Source organism: Crotalus tigris, unplaced genomic scaffold, assembly GCF_016545835.1.
Source record: "Crotalus tigris isolate CLP2741 ecotype Arizona unplaced genomic scaffold, ASM1654583v1 scf7180000020070.306587, whole genome shotgun sequence".
Lineage (NCBI taxonomy): Eukaryota > Metazoa > Chordata > Lepidosauria > Squamata > Viperidae > Crotalus > Crotalus tigris.
Genome location: NW_024097844.1, coordinates 2517 through 23504, shown reverse-complemented (window position 1 = coordinate 23504; position 20988 = coordinate 2517). Strand labels below are relative to the sequence as shown.

General features: G+C 43.1%; 1 protein-coding gene across 2 annotated transcripts in view; it reads left to right on the top strand.

Annotated features, from left to right (window-relative positions):
* TECRL (trans-2,3-enoyl-CoA reductase like) overlaps positions 1 to 13237 on the top strand; it is a 51124-nt gene extending 37887 nt beyond the window's left edge. For both annotated transcript variants that reach the window (XM_039365401.1, XM_039365400.1), the window contains 5 exons: positions 1328 to 1400; positions 2131 to 2174; positions 3170 to 3227; positions 11134 to 11219; positions 12985 to 13237. In XM_039365401.1, the coding sequence (XP_039221335.1) occupies positions 1328 to 1400; positions 2131 to 2174; positions 3170 to 3227; positions 11134 to 11219; positions 12985 to 12987 (264 nt within the window). In that variant the 3' untranslated portion in view covers positions 12988 to 13237. The remainder of the gene's footprint in view (positions 1 to 1327; positions 1401 to 2130; positions 2175 to 3169; positions 3228 to 11133; positions 11220 to 12984) is intronic.
* Positions 13238 to 20988: the final 7751 nt, after the last annotated feature.

The following is a 20988-nucleotide window of genomic DNA, read 5'->3' as shown; positions in this document are numbered from 1 at the left end:
AATTGTAAAAAAAACTTTCTAAAAGCATTTTGCTATCAAATAATTCCCGGCAGGATGTATATATAATTTCTACTTCCCCAAAGAAGGTGTTGAAGGCAATTAGTTTTGATAAATATAAAATATTATTTTTCCTTATCATCACCTCAATATGAGCACTTTTATCCTACTAGAGGAGAGTGAGTGATGAAGTGGTAAGAGCCTAATGATGTAAGATATAAGAATATAGGCCAAATGAACTGGATGGCTAAAATACCTATCCAGGAAAAGTCCAGAGACTATCCTTAATGTTCCCTAAAAATAGTTTAATTCTACTCCTATGCATTGTTTATTACTCTCCCCAAATGTTCTTCCGATCCATTGTATTTCACTTCACTATATTATAGTGACCTTTATCTCAGACTTGGAAACAATATAAAGACAGAGAAGGGGGGGGGAATTTGCAAGAGCAGTCTTCCTGATATTTTTCTGACTTACATCTAATAAACTGACTCAATCAATTACAATTGCAGCTGTGCAACTCCAATAAGGGGGGGGGAGGGCAATTTGTTTGCCTCAACTATATCATATTGACATACTGAATTTGAGATGCAATGGGCTATCTGAAATATGGCTCTAAGGAGTCTGGACTACATTCTTTCCAGAGGAATAAAAGAGAAGTAAGGTCCCAGCTGAGCATTAAAGAGTAATTGTACATGAGCCTTAGCTGAATATGACTTCAGTGCTGCTGGAATATACTGTTCTATCTGGAAAAATAAAAAGATTCAATTGCTGCTGCTGTTTTGGATGACATACTATAGGTTTGCACTGCATTTAGTGCAGGAGGCAATAAGTATATTAAGTGTAATGTCTCCTTTGCAGGAATATGAGATATCATAATATCTACATCATTTGCTTGCCTCAAAGAGATTATATATCTCCGAGTTCTTCACTTAATAGCAATCTTACCAAATAAGAAACTCCCACTAAGTTTAATTTAGGATATATACTTTTGAACAGAAATTGGAGCTCTTCTGTAGTTGTTAGTGTTTGCTCATAAAGATGCAACAGTCCTTTGGATAAAAAAAATGTAAGGGAAGATCGCGATCTGTTTATTATGTTCCTGTGATGTTCTTTCTGATGTGATACTTAAAAGAAAGAGCATGGTTCATCATACAGGGAAACTCTCTATAGAACAACTTCAGCCTAGTACTTATTTTAGAGTCATGCAAGGTATTTATGCTTTTTTGTAAAAAATAGTAATAATAAAATGGTATCAAAATAGTATGTATGTGAATATCCTAATCTATATCAACATCTGTATTATATTTATTTGTGTTTTCCATTATAGGGCTGTGTTTTTTACTGGGGATTTACTTCTTGGTTTGCTTACTACATCAACCACCCCCAGTATACTCCTCCATGTAAGTAGAAGAGAGGGATGTGCTTAAGTAACAGATCTAGACAGCATTCTTTTCACATATTCTCATGACCAGAAATGATTTACTTTTGCATTGGTATTTTTTAAAAATAACTTGTATAGTGAAAATACTTATTTTTGTAAACATTTGCTAGAAGAGGAATTCCATCCCATGTTTTCTCTCCATCTCATATTCCTGATGTGGAAAAGCGATGGAATTTTTCCTGGGATGTGAGGCTCATGCTAATGCATAATGTTTTGATATAGAAGCCATAAATATTGTAACATAATTACAGATGCATTTGTACAGGAGAAACATAGCTGATCTCATTGAATTGATCCAGTCTGGAGCCCATCTTGGGGTGGGGGCTTCCCATCAGATATTCAATATCTTAATTGGTTTATTCCAGAATATGTCTGAAATGGAGTAATCCAATAAACTGCAGGAAATCTGTAGCAAAATAATAATTACGTATGTAAGATAAATCAGTATTTTTGTTTCTTTTTGTTGGGTTAAATATGTAGAAATATATTGAGTTAAATATTGTGAATTAAGCATTTGTTTTTGAGTACAGATCGATGGACAAATCACAGTGATATCAAAGAATTAGGTTTCCAAACAGAAAAAAATCCTATGAATTATATATCAATTATATATGATTGTGGATATTAGAATATTTCTCTAGTATCTACAACCATCTAAGCCTGATATGTGATTTTATTGTATGTTCTAGCATTTGGAAACAAGCAAGTTTCTTTGGCTACCTTTGGATTTCTGGTATGTATAGGAAAGCGGCTGAAGAATAAATATGAGTATGTAAAATATCTAGTATATATAAATGTCTTTAGAGAAATGACACTTGTGGAGGATTTTTTTAAATGTTCCTTTGAAGGCCCTATGTTTTGTATTATCTGAATTTGTTTCTGAATTGAAACTTAAAAGCTGCCATTCTAATGTTGATATCAAAACTATAGTAGTTGATCATGTAAGCATTTTAAAGTACATACAAAGATTTTCTTCATAAACTACAACTTCTTAAGGTTAAAACGTTTTAATTTGCTAAGTCAAAACTGATTGCAGGCTATGCAGTACACAGCAAAAAATGCTTAACTAATTACATGCATTTATCCTTATAAATCACAACATGAGAACCAACTGCATAAGTCAGGGATGGTTCCAAATGAGAAATCACTGTGCCATCATCCTTAATAGGATTTTATCAAAGGTCAAGATGTCACTGTCTTCCATTTGGAACATTAGCTTCTTTTCTCATGTTTAGTCCATCTTACCTTCTCTCCACCCCACTTTTTAAAAGAGGGGAATATATAGCCTTATGAGTGTTGTAATTTATAATCTAACACTTTTTGGTTGGGCTTTTTGTTCATTTAAGCTGGGAACCCTCAACCTATTTAATGTTAAATGCTAGCTAACTCTGGAGCCAGGCACACTAGCCATTAATAGTTATATATTAGCTGTGTAACATTTCATAAAAATGGCAGTGAGTACTCCATAAATCACTGGTGAAGAAAGCCTAGAGGACACAGTTCATGTTGTTACTCTTGAAAAATTTTTACATTTTGTAAGTAGCATATTTGTTTTTCTTGATATTCCTGATATTCATGTTCTTGAACAGTATGAGAATATAAATAGGGTTCTTCTGCTTTTTGCTAACCTAAAAGTTCAAGACTCACCTGATAATATATTAACAGGTTACAAAATTATAGTGTCCAAATGTACAAATAAAATTGAAATAAATTTGAAATATTTTGCAGGTATGTGAAGCTGGAAACCATTTTATCAATGTGGCTTTGGTTCATCAAAATCAGTCAGGTTTGTAGTCTATTTTTCAGTTCTAACTTTTAATATGTTTGGGAAATAGATTTGAGTATCATAAACAGATGTAAACAGATAATTGGTAAAGGACAATGTTTTTTTTTTCTAATTCTCCAAAGTCTTCTCTTAATGTTGGCAGGAGGCCTATCAATGAAAAATGTTCTCTTGTGGTTCTCTTATAGTTCCTGATGTTCTTGAATATATTTAAAAGTCTATTAATTGTACAGTAAAAAGACTTTTTAAAAAAATTTTGGAACAAAAGTTAAGCCTTATCACTCAGAAAGTTAAGCCTTCATACAAAGACTGATTGCAGAATGACTGTGTTCTGAAAATGCTGATTAAATATTATTATAAATATATATTATTTGCATTTCTGAATGATGAAGAATATTTATGTGGTTACTAAAAACCAGCAAGAACTTGATGGCACATAATCACACTTCTGAAATGTTGAAGATGGACAAAATTACTGTGTTATTCTTTGAAGAATCTTGGAAAACCAGTCTATCACACAGTGTGCATTGGCTTATTTATTTCTTTAATCCACTTTTATTATTTTTATAAATAATTCAAGGTGGCAAACATACATCATTGTTCTTCCTCCTTTTTTCTCCACAACAATAACATTTCAGATGGGTTGGGCTGAAAGTGAATGGCTGGCCATAGTCACCCACTCAGCTTTCATGCCTAAGATAGGTCTAGAACTCACAGTTTGCTGGTTTCTAGGCCAATGTCTTAACCATTAGACCAAACTGAACATAGTCATTCTCAAAAAGGTATTCACATAATGCTAAACTTTATTATGTAAGAACACTTGATACCATTGACTCACTGAAGCATTAAGAGTCTTTCAATATTAATGTATTTAGAATATATTACTTATAGTAAAGTAGAATTGCAGAGTTCCCAAATGTTGTGTTGTTTAAATAAATTCCCATCGTTACCCAACAAGGCACAAACTGGATAGTACTATGCAAAGAAGGCTGCATCTGAAGTCAGGACAAGAAGCAATGGATAGAAGCTTGTGAAATGGAGATCCAGCCTGGAACTAAGGAGAAATCTCCTGACAGCAGTGAGGACAATTAACAAATGGAACAACTTTATCCCAGAATTATTAGGTATACCATTGCTGGAGGTTTTCAAGAAAAGATTAAACAACCATTTGGCCTGGATGATATAAACCTCCTGACATGGCAGGGGTTAGACTAGAAAACATCCAAGGTCTCTTCCAGCCCTATGATTCTAACAAATAATAAAATCATTGTGGCATCCTAGATTGAAGATTTCTTGACGTTCTAGAGCAGCCTTCCTTTCATAGTACTATCAATTTTGTGCCTTGTTGTTATGATAGGAATTGCAGTCCAATACATTTAAAGAGCACTGTTGAGTCCGTGGCGGGAAAATAGACACGAGAAGCAGCTGGAGTTCTCAGTTTCTTTTATTCAGCGTTCAGCTTACAGGAAGATGGCTTCAGCCTCGCCCAAACGCCTCGCAGCCTCTTATATAGGCAACTCCCGGGTAAATGGGTTACTTTTCCCGCGCCAGCACCCGCGCATGCGCACGGCGCTGGCGACAGCCTGTCTGGTCCCGGGCAGCTTTGCACCTGCCCGGGACTGCCTGCAAACGCCCGAGCCGTTTGCAAGGCTCGGGACATAACACCCCTTTCCCCCGGGCTAAAACTACTACCAACATACAACATTTATTTTATACGACAATTTGCTCCCCAGTGCTCCCACTGTTTACTGGCTTTTGCCTTGCCAGCAATGTTATGTAATCTTCTAGGTACTTAGGAGATTTCTTTGCTCTCTGTGACCTTCTTAGCTCTGGGTTACTGGCATAAGTTCCCTGACTGGAGGGAGGCGTGAGCCTGTTCTCTCTATTGTGCCCTGGTGTCTTCCAAGGACTGTGCCCCGATGCCTGGCCTGCTTGCTTGCCCACCGGGCTCGTCAGGCCAGGGCTTCTGTTGCTTTGTGACCTGGTTGTCCTACCTAGCTGTAGACCCTCAGGCCCCTTGAAGTGATAGCCACTGCTGGGCGTCTCTGTAGAACCTCCTAGGTCAGTCCAAGACCTGTCAGGAGGCTGTCCATTCCCTGAACCCCATTCTGTGCTCGGGCTCGTGTGGGTTTCTGTACTTTCCCAAAACTCAGGTGTTCCCTGATTTGTGCTAGGGGTGTTGTAGTCGGGACTTGGCTCCTCGACTAGCTCTGTGTATGTTTGACCCCCTGTAGGATTTGGGGTAAGGTCAGGCCAACCTTGGGAATTGTGTGCCAGCTCTCTTGCGGGGAATGATTTGTTGGGATGCCCCCGGGTATCCTCCGTTGCTGGAGTGCTGTGTGATGTGTGTGGAAAGTGAGTATGCCCCCGGGGTGACTCCCTGGCTGGAGTAGGCGTGAGTGCCTGTTGTGTGGGTAAGCTCCATGACTTTCTTTTCGGAGCAATTGCGGAACCCTGGGATGGGCCGTTTGTGGCTCCCTCAGTGGAGATGGGCAGTAGCTCTTGCCCTTCCCTTTGCTCCAAAGAGTCCCCCTCCCCCCCTGGAAAAGACCCAGGAGTCTCAGCAGAAAAGTCTCGCCTAGAGCGAAGTTGGTCGATGTGCCGACGCAGGACACGACCGTTGTCCAGGGCAACCTCGTAGGAGAGAGGACCTGTGATCCTGGACACAGAAGCGGGGACCCATGTATGACCAGGCCCGTAATTGCGAGCCCAAACCGGGGCACCCACAAGTAGTTGTCTAGGTGCCCTAGGATGTGAGGTAGATGAAGGCAGTCTGTCCGGATGCAACCGGTCAAGTCTAGTAGTAAGTTGGCGCCCCCAACGAAGTTCAGCTGGACTTCTCCCTGTAGAAGTGGACGGTGTGGTGCGATAAGAAAGGAGAAAGTCAGCCAACCTGTGATGCCAGTCCCCGTAGGTGAGTCTCTTCAAGGCGTCCTTTGCGATGCGCACCATGCGTTCAGCCATACCGTTGGTGGACGGGTGAAAAGGCGCAGACGTGGCATGACGAATCAGGTTTGCCTGTAAGAAAGCTTGGAATTCGGAGGAGGTGAATTGAGGGCCGTTGTCGGACACAATGACATCTGGCAGCCCGTGTGCAGCAAAAATCCCCCTCAGTACCTGAATAGTCTTTGCAGTGGTGGTGGATGAGACAGGCACAACCTCAAGCCATTTTGAATGGCTGTCAACAAGGACCAAGAAGAACTGGCCCTGAAAGGGCCCAGCGTAGTCAATGTGCACCCTAGACCATGGGGACTGTGTTTCCTCCCATCTATGCACAGGAGCTTGGGGCATCTCTGGGCGAGATCGTTGGCACAGGTGGCATGCGTGTACCCGTAGCCTCAATACCTTTATCTAAACCAGGCCACCACAAGTGGCTTCGTGCAAGAGCCTTCATACGAACAATGCCAGGATGACCCTCGTGGAGGGATTCTAAGACCCTAGTCCTCATTGAGGTGGGAATGACAACTCTGTTTCCCCAAAGCAGACAACCCTGAGAAAGGGACAGTTTGTTCCTTTTGGACCAGAAACTCTGAAACTCAGGACTAGGGCAGTGCTCAGGCCACCCGGACAGGACCCAGGAGCGGACACGTGAAAGTATGTGATCTGTACCTGTTTCAGCGGTAACATCCCTGGCGCTAAGAGGGAGCTCGGGCAAGGCTTGGATTGAAAGAATGTTGACAGCTGGCGCGGGGTCAGCTTCTACTACTGGCAGAGGCAACCTACTGAGGCCATCAGCATGGCCCATTTCTTTCCCAGGCTTGTGGAGTAATGAAAAATCATATGCAGACAAAAAAATAGACCACCTAAACATTCTAGGGGAAATGATGTGGGGAGTCTGCTTACGTGTGGTAAACAGTCCCAGCAGAGGCTTATGGTCAGTGAAGACCGTGAAATGCCTGCCATATAGAAAATCGTGGAATTTTTTAATTCCAGCAACAACAGCCAGAGCCTCCCTGTCTATCTGAGCGTAGTTGCGCTCGGCAGAAGACAGTGTTCTGGAGTAGTATGCAATAGGAACCTGAGTTCCATCAGACCTGAGGTGACTCAGGACAGCTCCAACCCCGTAGGGGGACGCATCACAAGCGATGCACACAGGAAGAGACTCGTTGAAATGTGCAAGAACACTGTTAGAAGTGAGCAAGGCCTTGACTTCTTTAAAGCAAGCCTCATGTGCTTGTGACCACAGCCACACAGCTTGTTTGTCTAGTAGCCTGTGAAGAGGCTCAGCTACACTAGCTTTATGTGGAAGAAAAGAATTGTAGAAATTCAGGAGGCCTAAGAAGGCCTGAAGTTCGGCCTTAGACTTTGGCCTGGGTGCTTCTAAAATAGCAGTTAGTTTGGATTCAGCAGGATGAATCCCAGCAGCATCGATTTTGAATCCCAGAAATTCAGTAGAAGGCACCCCAATCTTGCATTTGTCTTTTCTGAGCTTGAGGCCTGATTTCCTGAATCTTAACAGGACAGCCCTAAGCCTTTCAGCTAGAATGTGTGTGGAGTCTCCTGCAATCAAGACATCGTCAAAGTAGGGGCAGACCCCTGGTATACCTCGTAGTGTGTTTTCCATTACGCTTTGGAAAATCCCAGGAGCGACATTCACTCCAAACTGTAGCCTTTTTACCTTAAAGGCTCCCCTGTGGGTCACAATGGTCTGAGCTATGGCAGCATCATCATCAACAGGCAGCTGTTGATATGCTTGAGCTAGGTCAAGCTTTGCAAAAACACGCCCCCCCTTGAGAGAGGCCAGGATGTGACTGACCACAGGAACAGGATAGGCATGTTGCTGCAATGCCTTATTGAGTGTGCATTTGTAATCAGCACAAATACGAATGTCCCCATTTGCCTTTAGAGGCGTGACAATGGGGGTCTCCCACGGGCTGGAATCAACAGGTTCTAGGATTCCCTGTTGGATTAGTTTGTCTAATTCAGTGTCAATCTTACTTTTTAAAGCAAAAGGGACCCTTCTTGCTTTAATCCTAATGGGAGTGACAGTGGGGTCTAGCTTTAAGGACACAGGTGGTCCTTTGAATGTGCCCAGCTGGGGGCTGAAAACATCTGCAAATTCTTTGCAGACTTCCTGTAGGTCGAGTGTTTGTAAGCTGTTGAGTCCTGTGACGTGTATCCCCAGGGCCTCAAACCAATCGAGTCCTATGAGACTCGTTCGTTCACCCCCTACTACTAATAAGTCTAGTGGACCTTCAAAACTCTTGTATTGCTCGTTAAGGGTGGCCTCCCCCTTAACACACACTCTTGAGTTCTGAAAATCTGTTAATACAATATCAGAAGGCCTTAACTTGGCCTTAGTCCCACTACTGGAACAAATCTTCCTAAATGTATGCAATGAAATGATGGAAAGGGCAGACCCTGTGTCTAGTTCCATAGATAATGGAACCCCTTGTAGCTTCACGTTGAGTGACAGCTTTTTCTTCATGGGCTTGTGTGTGCCTGTCCTACAGATGCTTCTTCGCGAAGCGCAAAAACCTACCCTATTCTGGCTGGGGAGTCTGGTACCCTTCAGGCGTTCTTCTTGGGGTTGTGCCTTTCGTCGGCCCAGACACACAGCTGCAATGTGCCCTTGTTTGCCGCATGCCCGGCAGGTAGCGGAGCGGAACTTGCAGTCGGTTCTCCTGTGGCGACCTCCACAGCCGATGCACTTGAGCGGAGCCGAAGAGCTTCCCTTCTGGTTTCCTTCCTTCGCGGGGTGTAGACGGTCGACTTCCTCGTCCGGATCCTCCTCGGAGTTTCATTGGACGTCTTCCTGGTGCACGGACGCACCCTCTGCACTGCTTCTGATCGGCCGCATGTTCTTGACGGCGCCGCCTGCTGCTTCTTCTGCGGTGACTTCCCTTAAGGCGTCTTGGAAGGATAATTCTTCCTTAGCGAAAAGTCTCTGTTGTAGCTCTCGATGCCTTAACCCGCACACGAATCGGTCCCTCAGTCGTTCCTCGAGGTCCTTGAACTCGCAGGGCTTGGCGGCCTTCCGTAACGCGGCGATGTATTCCTTGGCTGACTCACCGGACCGTTGATCCCTCTGTTCGAAGGTGTGGCGCCATGAAATAACGGACACCTTGGGGTGGAAGTGCTCCTTCAGCAGCTTCTTCAGGTCTGCGTAGCTTACAGACTCTACTGGGACAGATGCTGCAAGGTTTTCTGCGATTTCGAAGGCGTCTTGGCCACAAACGCAAAGCAGGGTGGCAGCCTTCAAGCTATCTTCCGTCACTTGGTTTGCCTTGAAGTAGTTCTCCATTCTGGATACGTAGGACTCCCACCGCTCTGGATGTGAGACGTCGAATTTCGAAAGCCTTCCGATTTTCGCCATCTTCGGATCTTCAGGAGACGGGTCTATCAGCCAGCCTACCCCCGAATGCGCACCGGATTGGCGGGCAGCTGCCGAGTCGACGCCGTTCCTCTTCCGCCGCTCAGGACTCCTTGGGTAAGCTTACACTTCTTCCTTTCCAGGTAGTGCAAGGCATCCCACCTTCGTCGCCAGTGTTGAGTCCGTGGCGGGAAAACAGACACGAGAAGCAGCTGGAGTTCTCAGTTTCTTTTATTCAGCGTTCAGCTTACAGGAAGATGGCTTCAGCCTCGCCCAAACGCCTCGCAGCCTCTTATATAGGCAACTCCCGGATAAATGGGTTACTTTTCCCGCGCCAGCACCCGCGCATGCGCACGGCGCTGGCGACAGCCTGTCTGGTCCCGGGCAGCTTTGCACCTGCCCGGGACTGCCTGCAAACGCCTGAGCCGTTTGCAAGGCTCGGGACATAACAAGCACCATGTTTGGGAAATCTGCAATTATACTATGTTATAAATACTATTTACATTTAAATATCATTTATATAAACAGTCTAGTAAAAAGAAGGACTAATAGCCGTGTTCCAATATTTGAGGGGCAGCCACAAGGAACCTATTTTCCAAAGCACTAGAAGGCAGGACAAGAAACAGCTTGTTTGGAAACTAATCAAGGAGAGATGCAACCTAGAACTAAGGAGAAATTTCTCAACAGTGAGAACAATTAACCAGTGGAATGGCTTGCCTTAAGAAGTTGTGAGCGCTCCATCACTGGAGGCTTTTAAAAAGAGACTGGACAGCCACTTGTCTGAAATCATATAGGGTCTCTTGCTTGAGCAGGGGTTTGCACTAGAAGACCTTCAAGGTCCCTTGTTATTCTATTACTACACTAAAAATACATTAATACTATAAGACTCTTAATGCTGGATCATACTTAAATGGTGATCCACTAGGATGTCTAGATCAGTGGTTCTCAACCTTTCTAATGCCGTGACCCCATAATACAGTTCCCCATGTTGTGGTGACCCCCAACCATTTATACATCACCGGGTGCCAGGGGCGTGGCCAAAGAAAAGGGAAAAAAATGGCGGACAGCCTTGTTTGGCGACCCCCGTGAAATGGTCGTTTGACCCCAAATGGGGTCCCGACCCACAGGTTGAGAACCACTGGTCTAGATTCTTCACAGTTACTATTGTTGGGCTGGGCAAGTACCATCTATTCTATACCTGTGCATTTGATTTTTCCAGTCTAGGTGCAAGACGTTTTTTTCCATAGCCTTATGATAATATTGCTACTTTACATAAATACACATTCATAGTACACATTCTACCCTGACAGAGCTACCCTTAAACATTTTGAATGAATATAATATCTTTCCTGGAATCATGTATAAACTTATAAAATGAAGGAGAATCTTTTGAAAGTCCATCCAAACTATGGGAAACCACAATAGTTAAAGAACAGTTGGAATTGAATTACATTTATAACATAAATACCTGAACACAAAATAAACTTATAATGAAAATACCTTTTCTGTAAATGAAAATAGATATGCATGCAATGGAATAAATAAATCTCTTCTACTTCTGGAACTCAATATTTCCCTTTTTCTTTTTCCTGACAGGAAATAAAGTATCTTTTCCGAATCCAACACTCAATCCTTTCACATGGATTTTTACACTTGTTTCCTGTCCAAATTACACATATGAGGTATCCTTCCTTCCTTCCTTCCTTCCTTCCTTCCTTCCTTCCTTCCTTCCTTCCTTCCTTCCTTCCCTCCCTCCCTCCCTCAAAAGAATTGACTTTTAAAATGGCCAATATTTTTTGAAAAAGTGTTTACACAGTAATAGTGGAAGGGAATATTGCTACTAATGATGTTATCTATTTTGATAAATAAAATAGTGAAGCTCAGAGAGCACCATGATTCCACAGTAATAATGTTCATGACTTGCTTACCTAGTCAATTAACATTCCCACCCATATGCCAGTCATGTTTTTCAAATGTCTGGTCATTCTTTTCACATTCTCTCCTCCTTCAACTTTCTGGAACAATGAGCCTCATAGTGATCCCAGTTCTGCTCTCTGTCTTTTTGCCTCCTACTCACTAGATGATTCACACATGTTAAACACCACACCCAATGACATTTGGGTGGCCTGTCAGCATTCACCAACACTTGGCAATTGTTCTCAAAAACATGCCCCACTCTCATTTGATTTTCAGAGTCTGTTGAGGTTACATAAGAATGTGGTGTGGTCTTGCATGATCTCTGGAAGTCACACTAGAGGGCTATTGTAAGGACCCACTTCAATCCACATCTTAAGAAAGCAGAACTCTTGGAAATGGTTTCTTCCAACAGGGACTTTTATTAAGAGAAATAGATAGCAGGCATGATAGACAGGATCTGAGGGATTCCTTACAAATTGATGTTTTAAAGTGTCCCTAAGCAGCCCCCCACCCCGGTAGTTCTTCCAGGCAATTCAGACCGGCAGATTTCTAAGTGTTAACTCCAGGAAAGATCACATCAATCTGGCTCCGTTGGCACGATCATTCAACATCTTCTCACACAGAACCCAGATGCTGCATCTTCCCCCCCCCCTCACACACACTTTCTCTCACTGGCCGGTAAGGAGGAGAAGTTCAGAGGGGCAAAGGATGAAAGGCAAATGGTTACATTGTTATGGTTAGCAGACCCAAAGCGAATCAACAAAAGGTTACTTTGTAGTGAATAGAGAAAGTGAAAGTAATAAAAACATGCATACCCCCCTCCCCCTTAGTAGTATGACAGGATCCAGGAGAGAGTAAGAATTGGTTTTAAATCAGAGAAGATAGATAGAAATGAAATATAACTGGATTCTGACATCCTGCCCCCGTTAAAAATAAGAGAGATCCACCTGTAAAGAAAACAAAACAGGTATAAAAGTTAGTCTGGCTTGTTAGGATACTCTGTATGAAACTTCTTTAATAGCTTTGGGGCTCTGACATGACGTTTATGGACCCACTCATTTTGTGAGGAGGGGAGGTGTTTGCATGCTACTAGGTATTGAGTTGTCCCATGATATCTCCTAGAGTCCAGGATTTCCTTTATCTTGAAGTGTTGTTCTCCTTCCACTATGATTGGAGGTGGTGGTGGTGGGGATTTTGGGCCATAAGGTTGACTGTTGTTCTCTTTTCAACAAACTGCAGTGAAAAATAGGGTGTATTTGCCTGATATTTTTGGGTAATTCTAATTCTACTGTTACTGGGTTTATGATTCTTTTAATTGGAAAAGGTCCTATATATTTTGGTCCAAGTTTTTTACAGGGTTTTAGGGATTTTAGGTATTTTGTAGATAAATATACCATTTCTCCTATAATGAATGGTGTGGGTTCAACTCTTTTTTTTATCTGCTTGTGCTTTGTATGCTTGCCTAGCTTCGTCTAAGGCTTTTCTAACTATTGGCCAGGTGTTTTGTAATTGTTTTATCCATTCTTTCAGTGATGGGATTGCCAGTTCGTTTGGCATTAGTTCTGGCATGGAGTTGAAACTTTGACCAGTAGCTATTTGAAAAGGAGTGTAATCTGTGCTGGAGTGAACTGCATTATTGTAGGCAACTTCTGCAAAAGGGAGTAGGTGCGTCCAATTTGTTTGCTGGAAATTAATAAAGCATCTTAAGTATTGCTCAAGTACTGAATTAGATTTCTCTGCTTGACTGTTGCCTTGAGGATGATGACTAGATGTCAGTCCCTGCGTGGTCCCTAAAAGGGATAAAAATTCCTTCCAAAATGCAGATGTAAATTGCACTCCCCTATCAGATATGATGTGTTGGGGTGCCCCGTGCAATCTGTAAATATGCTGCACAAAAAGTTTCGCTGAGGCTTTTGCGGTGGGAATCTTTTGGAAAGGGATAAAGTGCACCTGTTTGGAAAACAAGTCCGTGACCATCCAGATGACAGTATTCCCATTGCTTTCTGGTAATTCCACTATATAATCCATGGCTATTTCCCTCCAAGGGGCTGAGGGAGTCGCCACTGGTTGTAACAGTCCAGGCGATTTCCCTTGCAAGCTCTTAGCAGTCAATGCATGTTGGGTAGCTGACCACGTAATTTTCTGTCCTTTTTCATGGATGGCCACCAAAATTGCCTTTTAATTAAGTGTAATGTCTTTACAAATCCAAAATGCCTTACTGATTTTGTGCCATGGCACAGCTGCATGAATGTGCCCCTCTGGGTGCTTGGTATATATCACTTTTCCCCCACCCAAGGCAATCCATCTTTAATTGTGGGCATGTATCTATTTTTCTGGAACCATTCATCTTTTTCCAAAGTTTTCTGAAATTCGATTCCAGCTGGCTACCCAGCTGCGGTTTTAATTTAGCCTGGGCCCTGGTAGTTACTAGCGCTGCCAGTTGTGTTTCTGCCACAAGTGGTTTAGAATCGGTGGCTCATGTGCTGTTACATTCTTCTCCCCCCCCCCCGCAAGTGCTTGAGCGTAAAGTGGAGTTGGTGAAAATGCTGGGACCAGTGGGCTTGCTTAGGGTTGAGCTTCCTGGGTGTTTTCATGGCTTCCAGGTTTTTGTCGTCTGTCCACACCTGAAAAGGGATTTTGTTCCCTTCAAGGAACTGGTGCCAAGTAAGTAATGACCAATGTATCCCATATGCCTCTTTCTCCCACACTGGCCAGTGCTGTTCTGTTTTGGTGAGTTTCTTGGACATATACGCACAGGATTACAATACCCCTTCGTCATTTTCTTGTAATAGTACAGTCCCCACTGCCACATCACTTGCATCCGCCTGTATTACGAAGGGCTTATCCGTGTCTGGATGCCTCAGTACGGGTTTGGCAGAAAAGAGTCTCTTTAATCTCTCAAATGCCGCTTGGCATTCCATTGTCCATTTTAGTGGCTGGCTAGGTTTCACTGAGGATTCTCCCTTCATTTTTAGTAAGTTTATGAGGGGCAGGGCTATCTGGGCAAATAAGGGAATGAATTGATGGTAAAAGTTTGCGAAACACAGGAAACTTTGCAGCTGCTTTCTTGTGCAAGGTGGTGCCCATTCTAATACTATTCTGACCTTCTCTGGGTCCATTTCAATGCCCTGTGGGGATATGCGGTAACCCTATTCTTTCCTGGTGGAATTTGCATTTTGATAATTTAGTATACAGGTGGGCAGATTGCAGTTTCTTTGAAACCACTCTGACTAGGTTGACATGTTCCTCTTTGGATTTGGTGAAAGTAAGGATGTCATCTAAGTAAACCAGAACCCCCTTAAAAAGGTGCTCCCTTAGTACCTCACTGATTAATTGCATAAATACTGTGAGGGGTCCCTGTAGTCCAAATGGCAAAACTTTGAATTGGTAGCACCCCAATGGGCAATTAAATGTGGTTTTCCATTCATCTCCTTCCTTAATTCTAACGCAGTAATATGCTTCCCTTAGATCTAGTTTAGTGAAAATTCTTCCTTTCGAGGGGTAGGATAACATGTCCTTCATGAGAGGTAGGGGGTATAGGTTGCTTTCACTGATTGCATTCAATAGGCGGTAGTCTACACATAAGCGTAAAGTGCTGTCCTTCTTCTCTCTAAAGAGAACCAGGGTGGCCAATTTAGGCTTGGCACGTTCGATGAATCCCCTTTCTAGGTTTTTATTTATGAATCTTTCCATTTCCTCCTTCTCCTTAAGACTCATGGAATATAGTCTGGGCTTCGGGAGTTTTGCCCTGGGCTTGAATTCTATGTCGCAATCTGTGGGTCAGTGAGGGGGGAGCTCATCTGCCCTCTCACTGAAAACTTCAGCAAGATCTCTGGCAATGGCCCGGAATTCTTGCGTATATTCAGCTACCGGGCATCTGCCTTGTCTCACCGTTTTGATTCTTTCGCGGGCTTTGCAATCAGCCAGGGGTCCTCAAACCACCTTCTCAGAGAGGACATGAAATGGTTGAAATCGTTGAGCACTGAGACATTGGAATTGTGCAAATTCAACACCCAATCTGCGGCCAATCTGTCCAGAGCAGATTGCACAATACGGATGCAGTCTTTGTCATTAGGGATGTGCCGCCTATATTCCTCTATGTAGTTGAAGACTTGGGTTAGGAAAAACTCCAAGCATATTGGTTCCCTCTTGAATTTTGCATCCAGCAGCAGGAGTCTTTGAATGGATTGGTGCCTTCGCCGTCAGTGGTATTGTTTTCCATCCGGATCACCATCTACAGGTTGGCGGGGAATGGGGGCTGCTGAAATGGTCACTACTGGATCAGTGGATGTCCCCGGGACTACAGGTTCCAATTACCCCTCAGTGTCTTTCCAGCTGCAGCTCCAGGTGCTGGTGCAGCTGCGGGGCTCAGAATTCTCCTCCTCTAGAGAGCCGAGGGTTCTTTTCATCAGGTCGATAGCTTTGTCTAGTATCCAGTTTGAGTGCTGTGCCCAACTTCCTTCCTCTTCACTAAAGTGCAGGGATTTCTCCATCTCCTGCTTCCATTCTGGTTGGTGAGGGCCCTGTCTCAGGGTCACCTTTCTCGATCTCTTTTCCCACTTGCCTTTCATTCCAACGCCCATTGACCATCAAGGTTTGTAGTTACGTGTCTCCACCACCTCTTCTCCTGAGGAGTATGACATTTCAGATCCCAACAGCTGGCAGGTTTTCAGTCAGGGGGAAGGCTCCCTCTCTGTGGGGGTTTCTCCCTTCCTTGCCTCATCGTCTGACATTGCCTTTTTTGCAAAGTCCCCCAGCAAGTTTCTTCCTTCCAGGTTGATTATTACTGCAGATCCTGTCTAATGTAAGGACCCACTTCAATCCACATCTTAAGAAAGCAGAACTCTTGGAAACGGTTTCTTCCAACAGGGATGTTTATTAAGAGAAATTGATAGCAGGCATGATAGACAGGATCTGAGGGATTCCTTACAAATCGATGTTTTAAAGTGTCCCTAAGCAGCCCCCCATCCCACAGTTCTTCCGAGCAATTCAAACCGGCAGATTTCTAAGTGTTAAGTCCAGGAAAGATAACATCATTGGCATGATCATTCAACATCTCCTCACACAGATCCCGGATGCTGCATCTTCCCCCCCCCCTTTCTCTCGCTGGCCAGTAAGGAGGAGAAGTTCAGAGGGGCATAGGATGAAAGGCAAATGGCTACATTGTTATGGTTAGCAGATCTGAAGCGAATCAACAAAAGGTTACTTTGTAATGAATAGAGGAAATGAAAGTAATAAAAAACCCCATGCATACCCCCCTCCCCCTTCGTAGTATGACAGGATCCAGGAGAGAGTAAGAATTGGTTTTATATCAGAGAAGATAGATAGAAATGAAATATAACTGGATTCTGACAGCTATGCTCTTGCATAACCTTTGCAGCTTCTAAGAATCAAACAATTTTTGGAGGCTACAAAGGTCAAAGAAGAGCATTTTCTGAGGTTCCTTCAAATACAAATGCTTTGTGTGACTGAAGACAGTTTCAGGTATGCCACAGGGGCTTGTGTCAACAAAAAAAGAACACTGATTTAATGGAAGCATGACAAATATGGTACCTCTTAGCGAGTGCTGAATCGTGAGGGATGTCAGTCTTGGGGAATGATGTGAGGTGGCCTTTTTGATTGGCAGTGGGGGTGCTAGGGCTGAAGTCAGAATAACAATAGGCCACCATTCTAGACAAGTAGCTGTCCAGTCTCTTCTTAAAAGCCTCCAGTGATGGAGCACCCACAATTTCTGAAGGCAAGCAATAGTTCTCACTCTTAGGAAATTTCTCCTTAGTTCTAGGTTGCTTCTCTCCTTAATTAGTTTCTATCCACTGTTTCTTCTGTTGCTTTCTAGTGCTTTGGAAAATATGTTGATCCTCTCTTCTTTGTGGCAGTCTCTCAAATATTGGAACACTTCTATGATGCCATCTCTAATATTTCTTTTCACTAGACTAGATATATCCAGTTCCTGTTCTTCATATGTTTTAGCCTCCAGCCCACTAATAATCTTTTTGCATTCTTTCCAGAGTCTCAACATCTTTTTATAATGTGGTGACCAAACCTGGATGCAGTATTTTAAATGTGGTCCTACTAAGACTTTATAAAGCAATAGTATTACTTCTCATGATTTTGATTCTATCCGTCTGTTAATGCAACCTAAGTTTGCATTGACTATTTTGGCTGCTGCTGCACATTGCTGACTCATATTTAAGTGACTGTCCACTAGAATTCCAAGATCCCTCTTGCAGTTATTACTATTGAGCTAAATACCACCTACTCTATACCTGTGCATTTGATTTTTTTTCTTACTTTTCTCTTCATTGAACTTCATTTTGTTAGATAGAGCCCAATGTTTAAGTCTGTTGAGATTCTCTGGATCTCGTGCCTATCTTCTGGGTTGTTGGCTATTCCTGCCAGTTTAATGTCATCTGCAAAATTGATAAGTTCCTTTTCTATTCCCTCATCTAAATCATTTATGAAGATGTTGAAGAATACTGGGTCTAAAATGGAAGCTTAGACTGCCCCACTGTTCACTTCCCTCCATGTAGATTAAGGACTACATGTTGACTGCAGTTTGTCAGCCAATTACAAATCCATATTGTGGTGATACTTACTAAAAAACAGGTTGTGGCATACTTTGTCAAATGCCTTACTTATTTAGGCACTTTGTCAAGCAATAAAATAAGATTTGTTTGGCATGATCTGTTTTTGACAAACCAATATTGGCTTCTGGTTACAACTTTGCTTGCTTCTATGTTTTTCAGATCTGTTGCTTAATTATGTTTCACGGAATCTTCCCAGGTATTAATGTCAGGCTGAATGGTCTGTAGTTTCTTGAATCTGTTTTTTTCTTCCCTTTTTGAAGATGGGAACCACACCAGCCTTTTTCTAATCTTTTGGTAGTTCCCCGATGCTCCAGGATCTTTGAAAGATATGATCCAACGGTTCTGAGATCACATCTGCCAGCTCCTTCAGAACTTTGGGATGTAATCCATCAGGTCCTGGTGATTTGAAGTTATCTAGAATGGATAGGTGTTCTCTTACCATTTTCTTACTTATTTTAATTTGTATTCCTAATCTGTTTTTACAGTTATGTTTTTGGTAGGTTGGACTGTATTATGTTTTTGCGTGAAGACAGATGCAAAGAATGAATTAAGCAGCTTTGTTTTCTCTCTACTTCCTGTTACTTTCTTGCCATCTTCTTTCATTAGTGTTTCTTTGACTTTTTTCTTGTTTTTTAAAAAGAAGAAAGAAACTTTTTTTATTATTTGTAATCTTAGTTCATTCTGAGACTTAGCTTTCCTGACTTCATCATTGCAAATTTAGGCTATTTGTTGGTATTCTGCCTTAGTAATGAGTCCCTCTTTCCATATTTTGTACCTATCCTTTTTGTCTTTCAGTTTATGAGAAAGTTCTTTGTATAATCATGCTGGTTTCTTCTTGGATTTCTTGTTTTTTTTCAGTGGTTTTGACTGGAGGGGGCTTTTATATTTTTCAGAGTTTCGCAAGCTTCTTGAGTTGTTTTCCCTTTTAAGATTTTAATCCATGGAATTCATTGCAAGCTTTCTATAAATTTGCTAAACATCAGCTCTTTTAAAGGCTGAGACGCTGGTTTGATTATGTTCTATTATTTGCATTTGCATTATATTGAATTCCAATATGACATGGTCATTCTCCCCCAAAGTTCTGGCAACTTCAATCCTCTCTATCATTTCTTCTCTATTAATAAGAATTAGATCCAGTATAACTGTCCCTCCAGTTCCCTCCTCTACCTTTTGGATGACAAAGTTATCAGCCAGATTGGTCAGGAACCTGTTCAATCTCCCACTTGCTGCAGAGTTTGTTTCCCAGTTGATCTTATGGTAATTAAAGTCCTTCATTACTATTGTGGTGTGTTTCCTACATACATTTGTTTACTGGTTAGCAAAAAGTCCATCTGTTGTTTCTGCTTGGTTGTATATGGCTATGGCATGCGTGCCAGAGGCGGCACACAGAGCCCTTTCTGTGGGCATGCACCATTGCCCCAGCACATGTGGACACCAACACCAGCCAGCCTGGAGCCACTGTTGGGGAGGTGCCCCCTCCCCTGCGCAGCAGTACAAACATGCTTCACTTACAGGCAGGCAGGGCAGAGCAGGGCCTCACAGAGGAGGAGGAAAAGCTTGTCTCTCCATGATAAGCCACAGCTGCGCTTGGTGGACAGCCTGTAGGTGACGGCGGCAACAAACTTGGCTGTGTCCCAACCACGGGGGAAGTCACAGGAGAGGCAGTGCTGGCCAACGGTCATGATCAGTGTGGGGCGGCGGGCCTGGTGGGCACAGGTGGCTGATCTCCACCCAAAGCTCTGACTCATAGGAATGGATGGAAAATATCCGGCGGCAAGAAGGGAAATAGGGCGTTGTCTTATCTGAATGCCTTTTCTCAGCATGTAGATGTAGCATCCACCAGTGGGTTATTTCAGCCTTCCTGCTCAGAGAGATTAAGTTCAAAGTTCAGCCATGCCTCCATGGGGCGGTCCTTCCCCAGTTTTAACGAGGCAAAGCCAATCAGACGCAACAGCTCCTCCTGCAATCACACTTGCCTAGACTGACTGTTAAGGGTGAGTGTGGATGTTATATCTACATGCTGAGAAAAGGCCACCCATGTCCCTGCCAGGAGGGACAATCTAAGCGTGTGCCCCCTGGGATGAGACAACCTGCTGCAATACCCTTCTGCCAAATGAGGCCTCCACAGCAGCAAACCTATCAAGCTTGTAATGCTTTATAAATGAAGAGGGGGAAGAACAAGTCGCTGCCCTACAAATTTCTTCAACTGAAGCTTGCGTAGACCAGGCCACTGATGTGGCCATGCTGTGTGTGGAATGAGCTGTGATATGTTTCGGTACAGGCAGGGATTGAGATCTATATGCGTGAGAGATACATGCTCTAATCCACCTCCCTATGGTTGAGGATGAGACCTTTTTTCCCAAGGAAGAGGATTGGAAGGACACAAACAGAGCCTCCAATTTGCAAAAGGCGGCAGTCCTCTTGACGTAATGTCACAAGGCCCTGCGCACCTCCAATTTATGCCATTGTCTTTACAGACGATGGATTGGATTTGGGCAACAGTTAGGTAGGACCAAGTCTTGAGACCTATGGAACCATGCATTGACTTTCAGAACGAAAGAAGGGTCCAATCGAAGGACCACTCTGTCATCCAGAAACATACACAGATCACTTCTGATCGAGAGAGCAGCCAGTTCCGAAATACGCCTAGCCGATATGATGGCTACCCAAAAAGCAACCTTCAAAGAGAGGAAATAAAGTGAACAAGACCCCAAGGGCTCGAATGGAGTCATCGAGAGGGCTTGTAACACCTTCAGTAAATCCCATGAAGGATATTGGTGCACCGTGGGGGGCCTAGTGTTAATTGTGCCCTTTAGGAAAGTGGCAACTGCCAGGTGTTGAGACAGAGAATGGAGGTTGTCACACGTGAGGACTGTTGACAGGGCCGCAATTTGCCTGCATATAGTACTATGTGAAAGACCTTTATTCAACCCTTCTAAAAGGTATT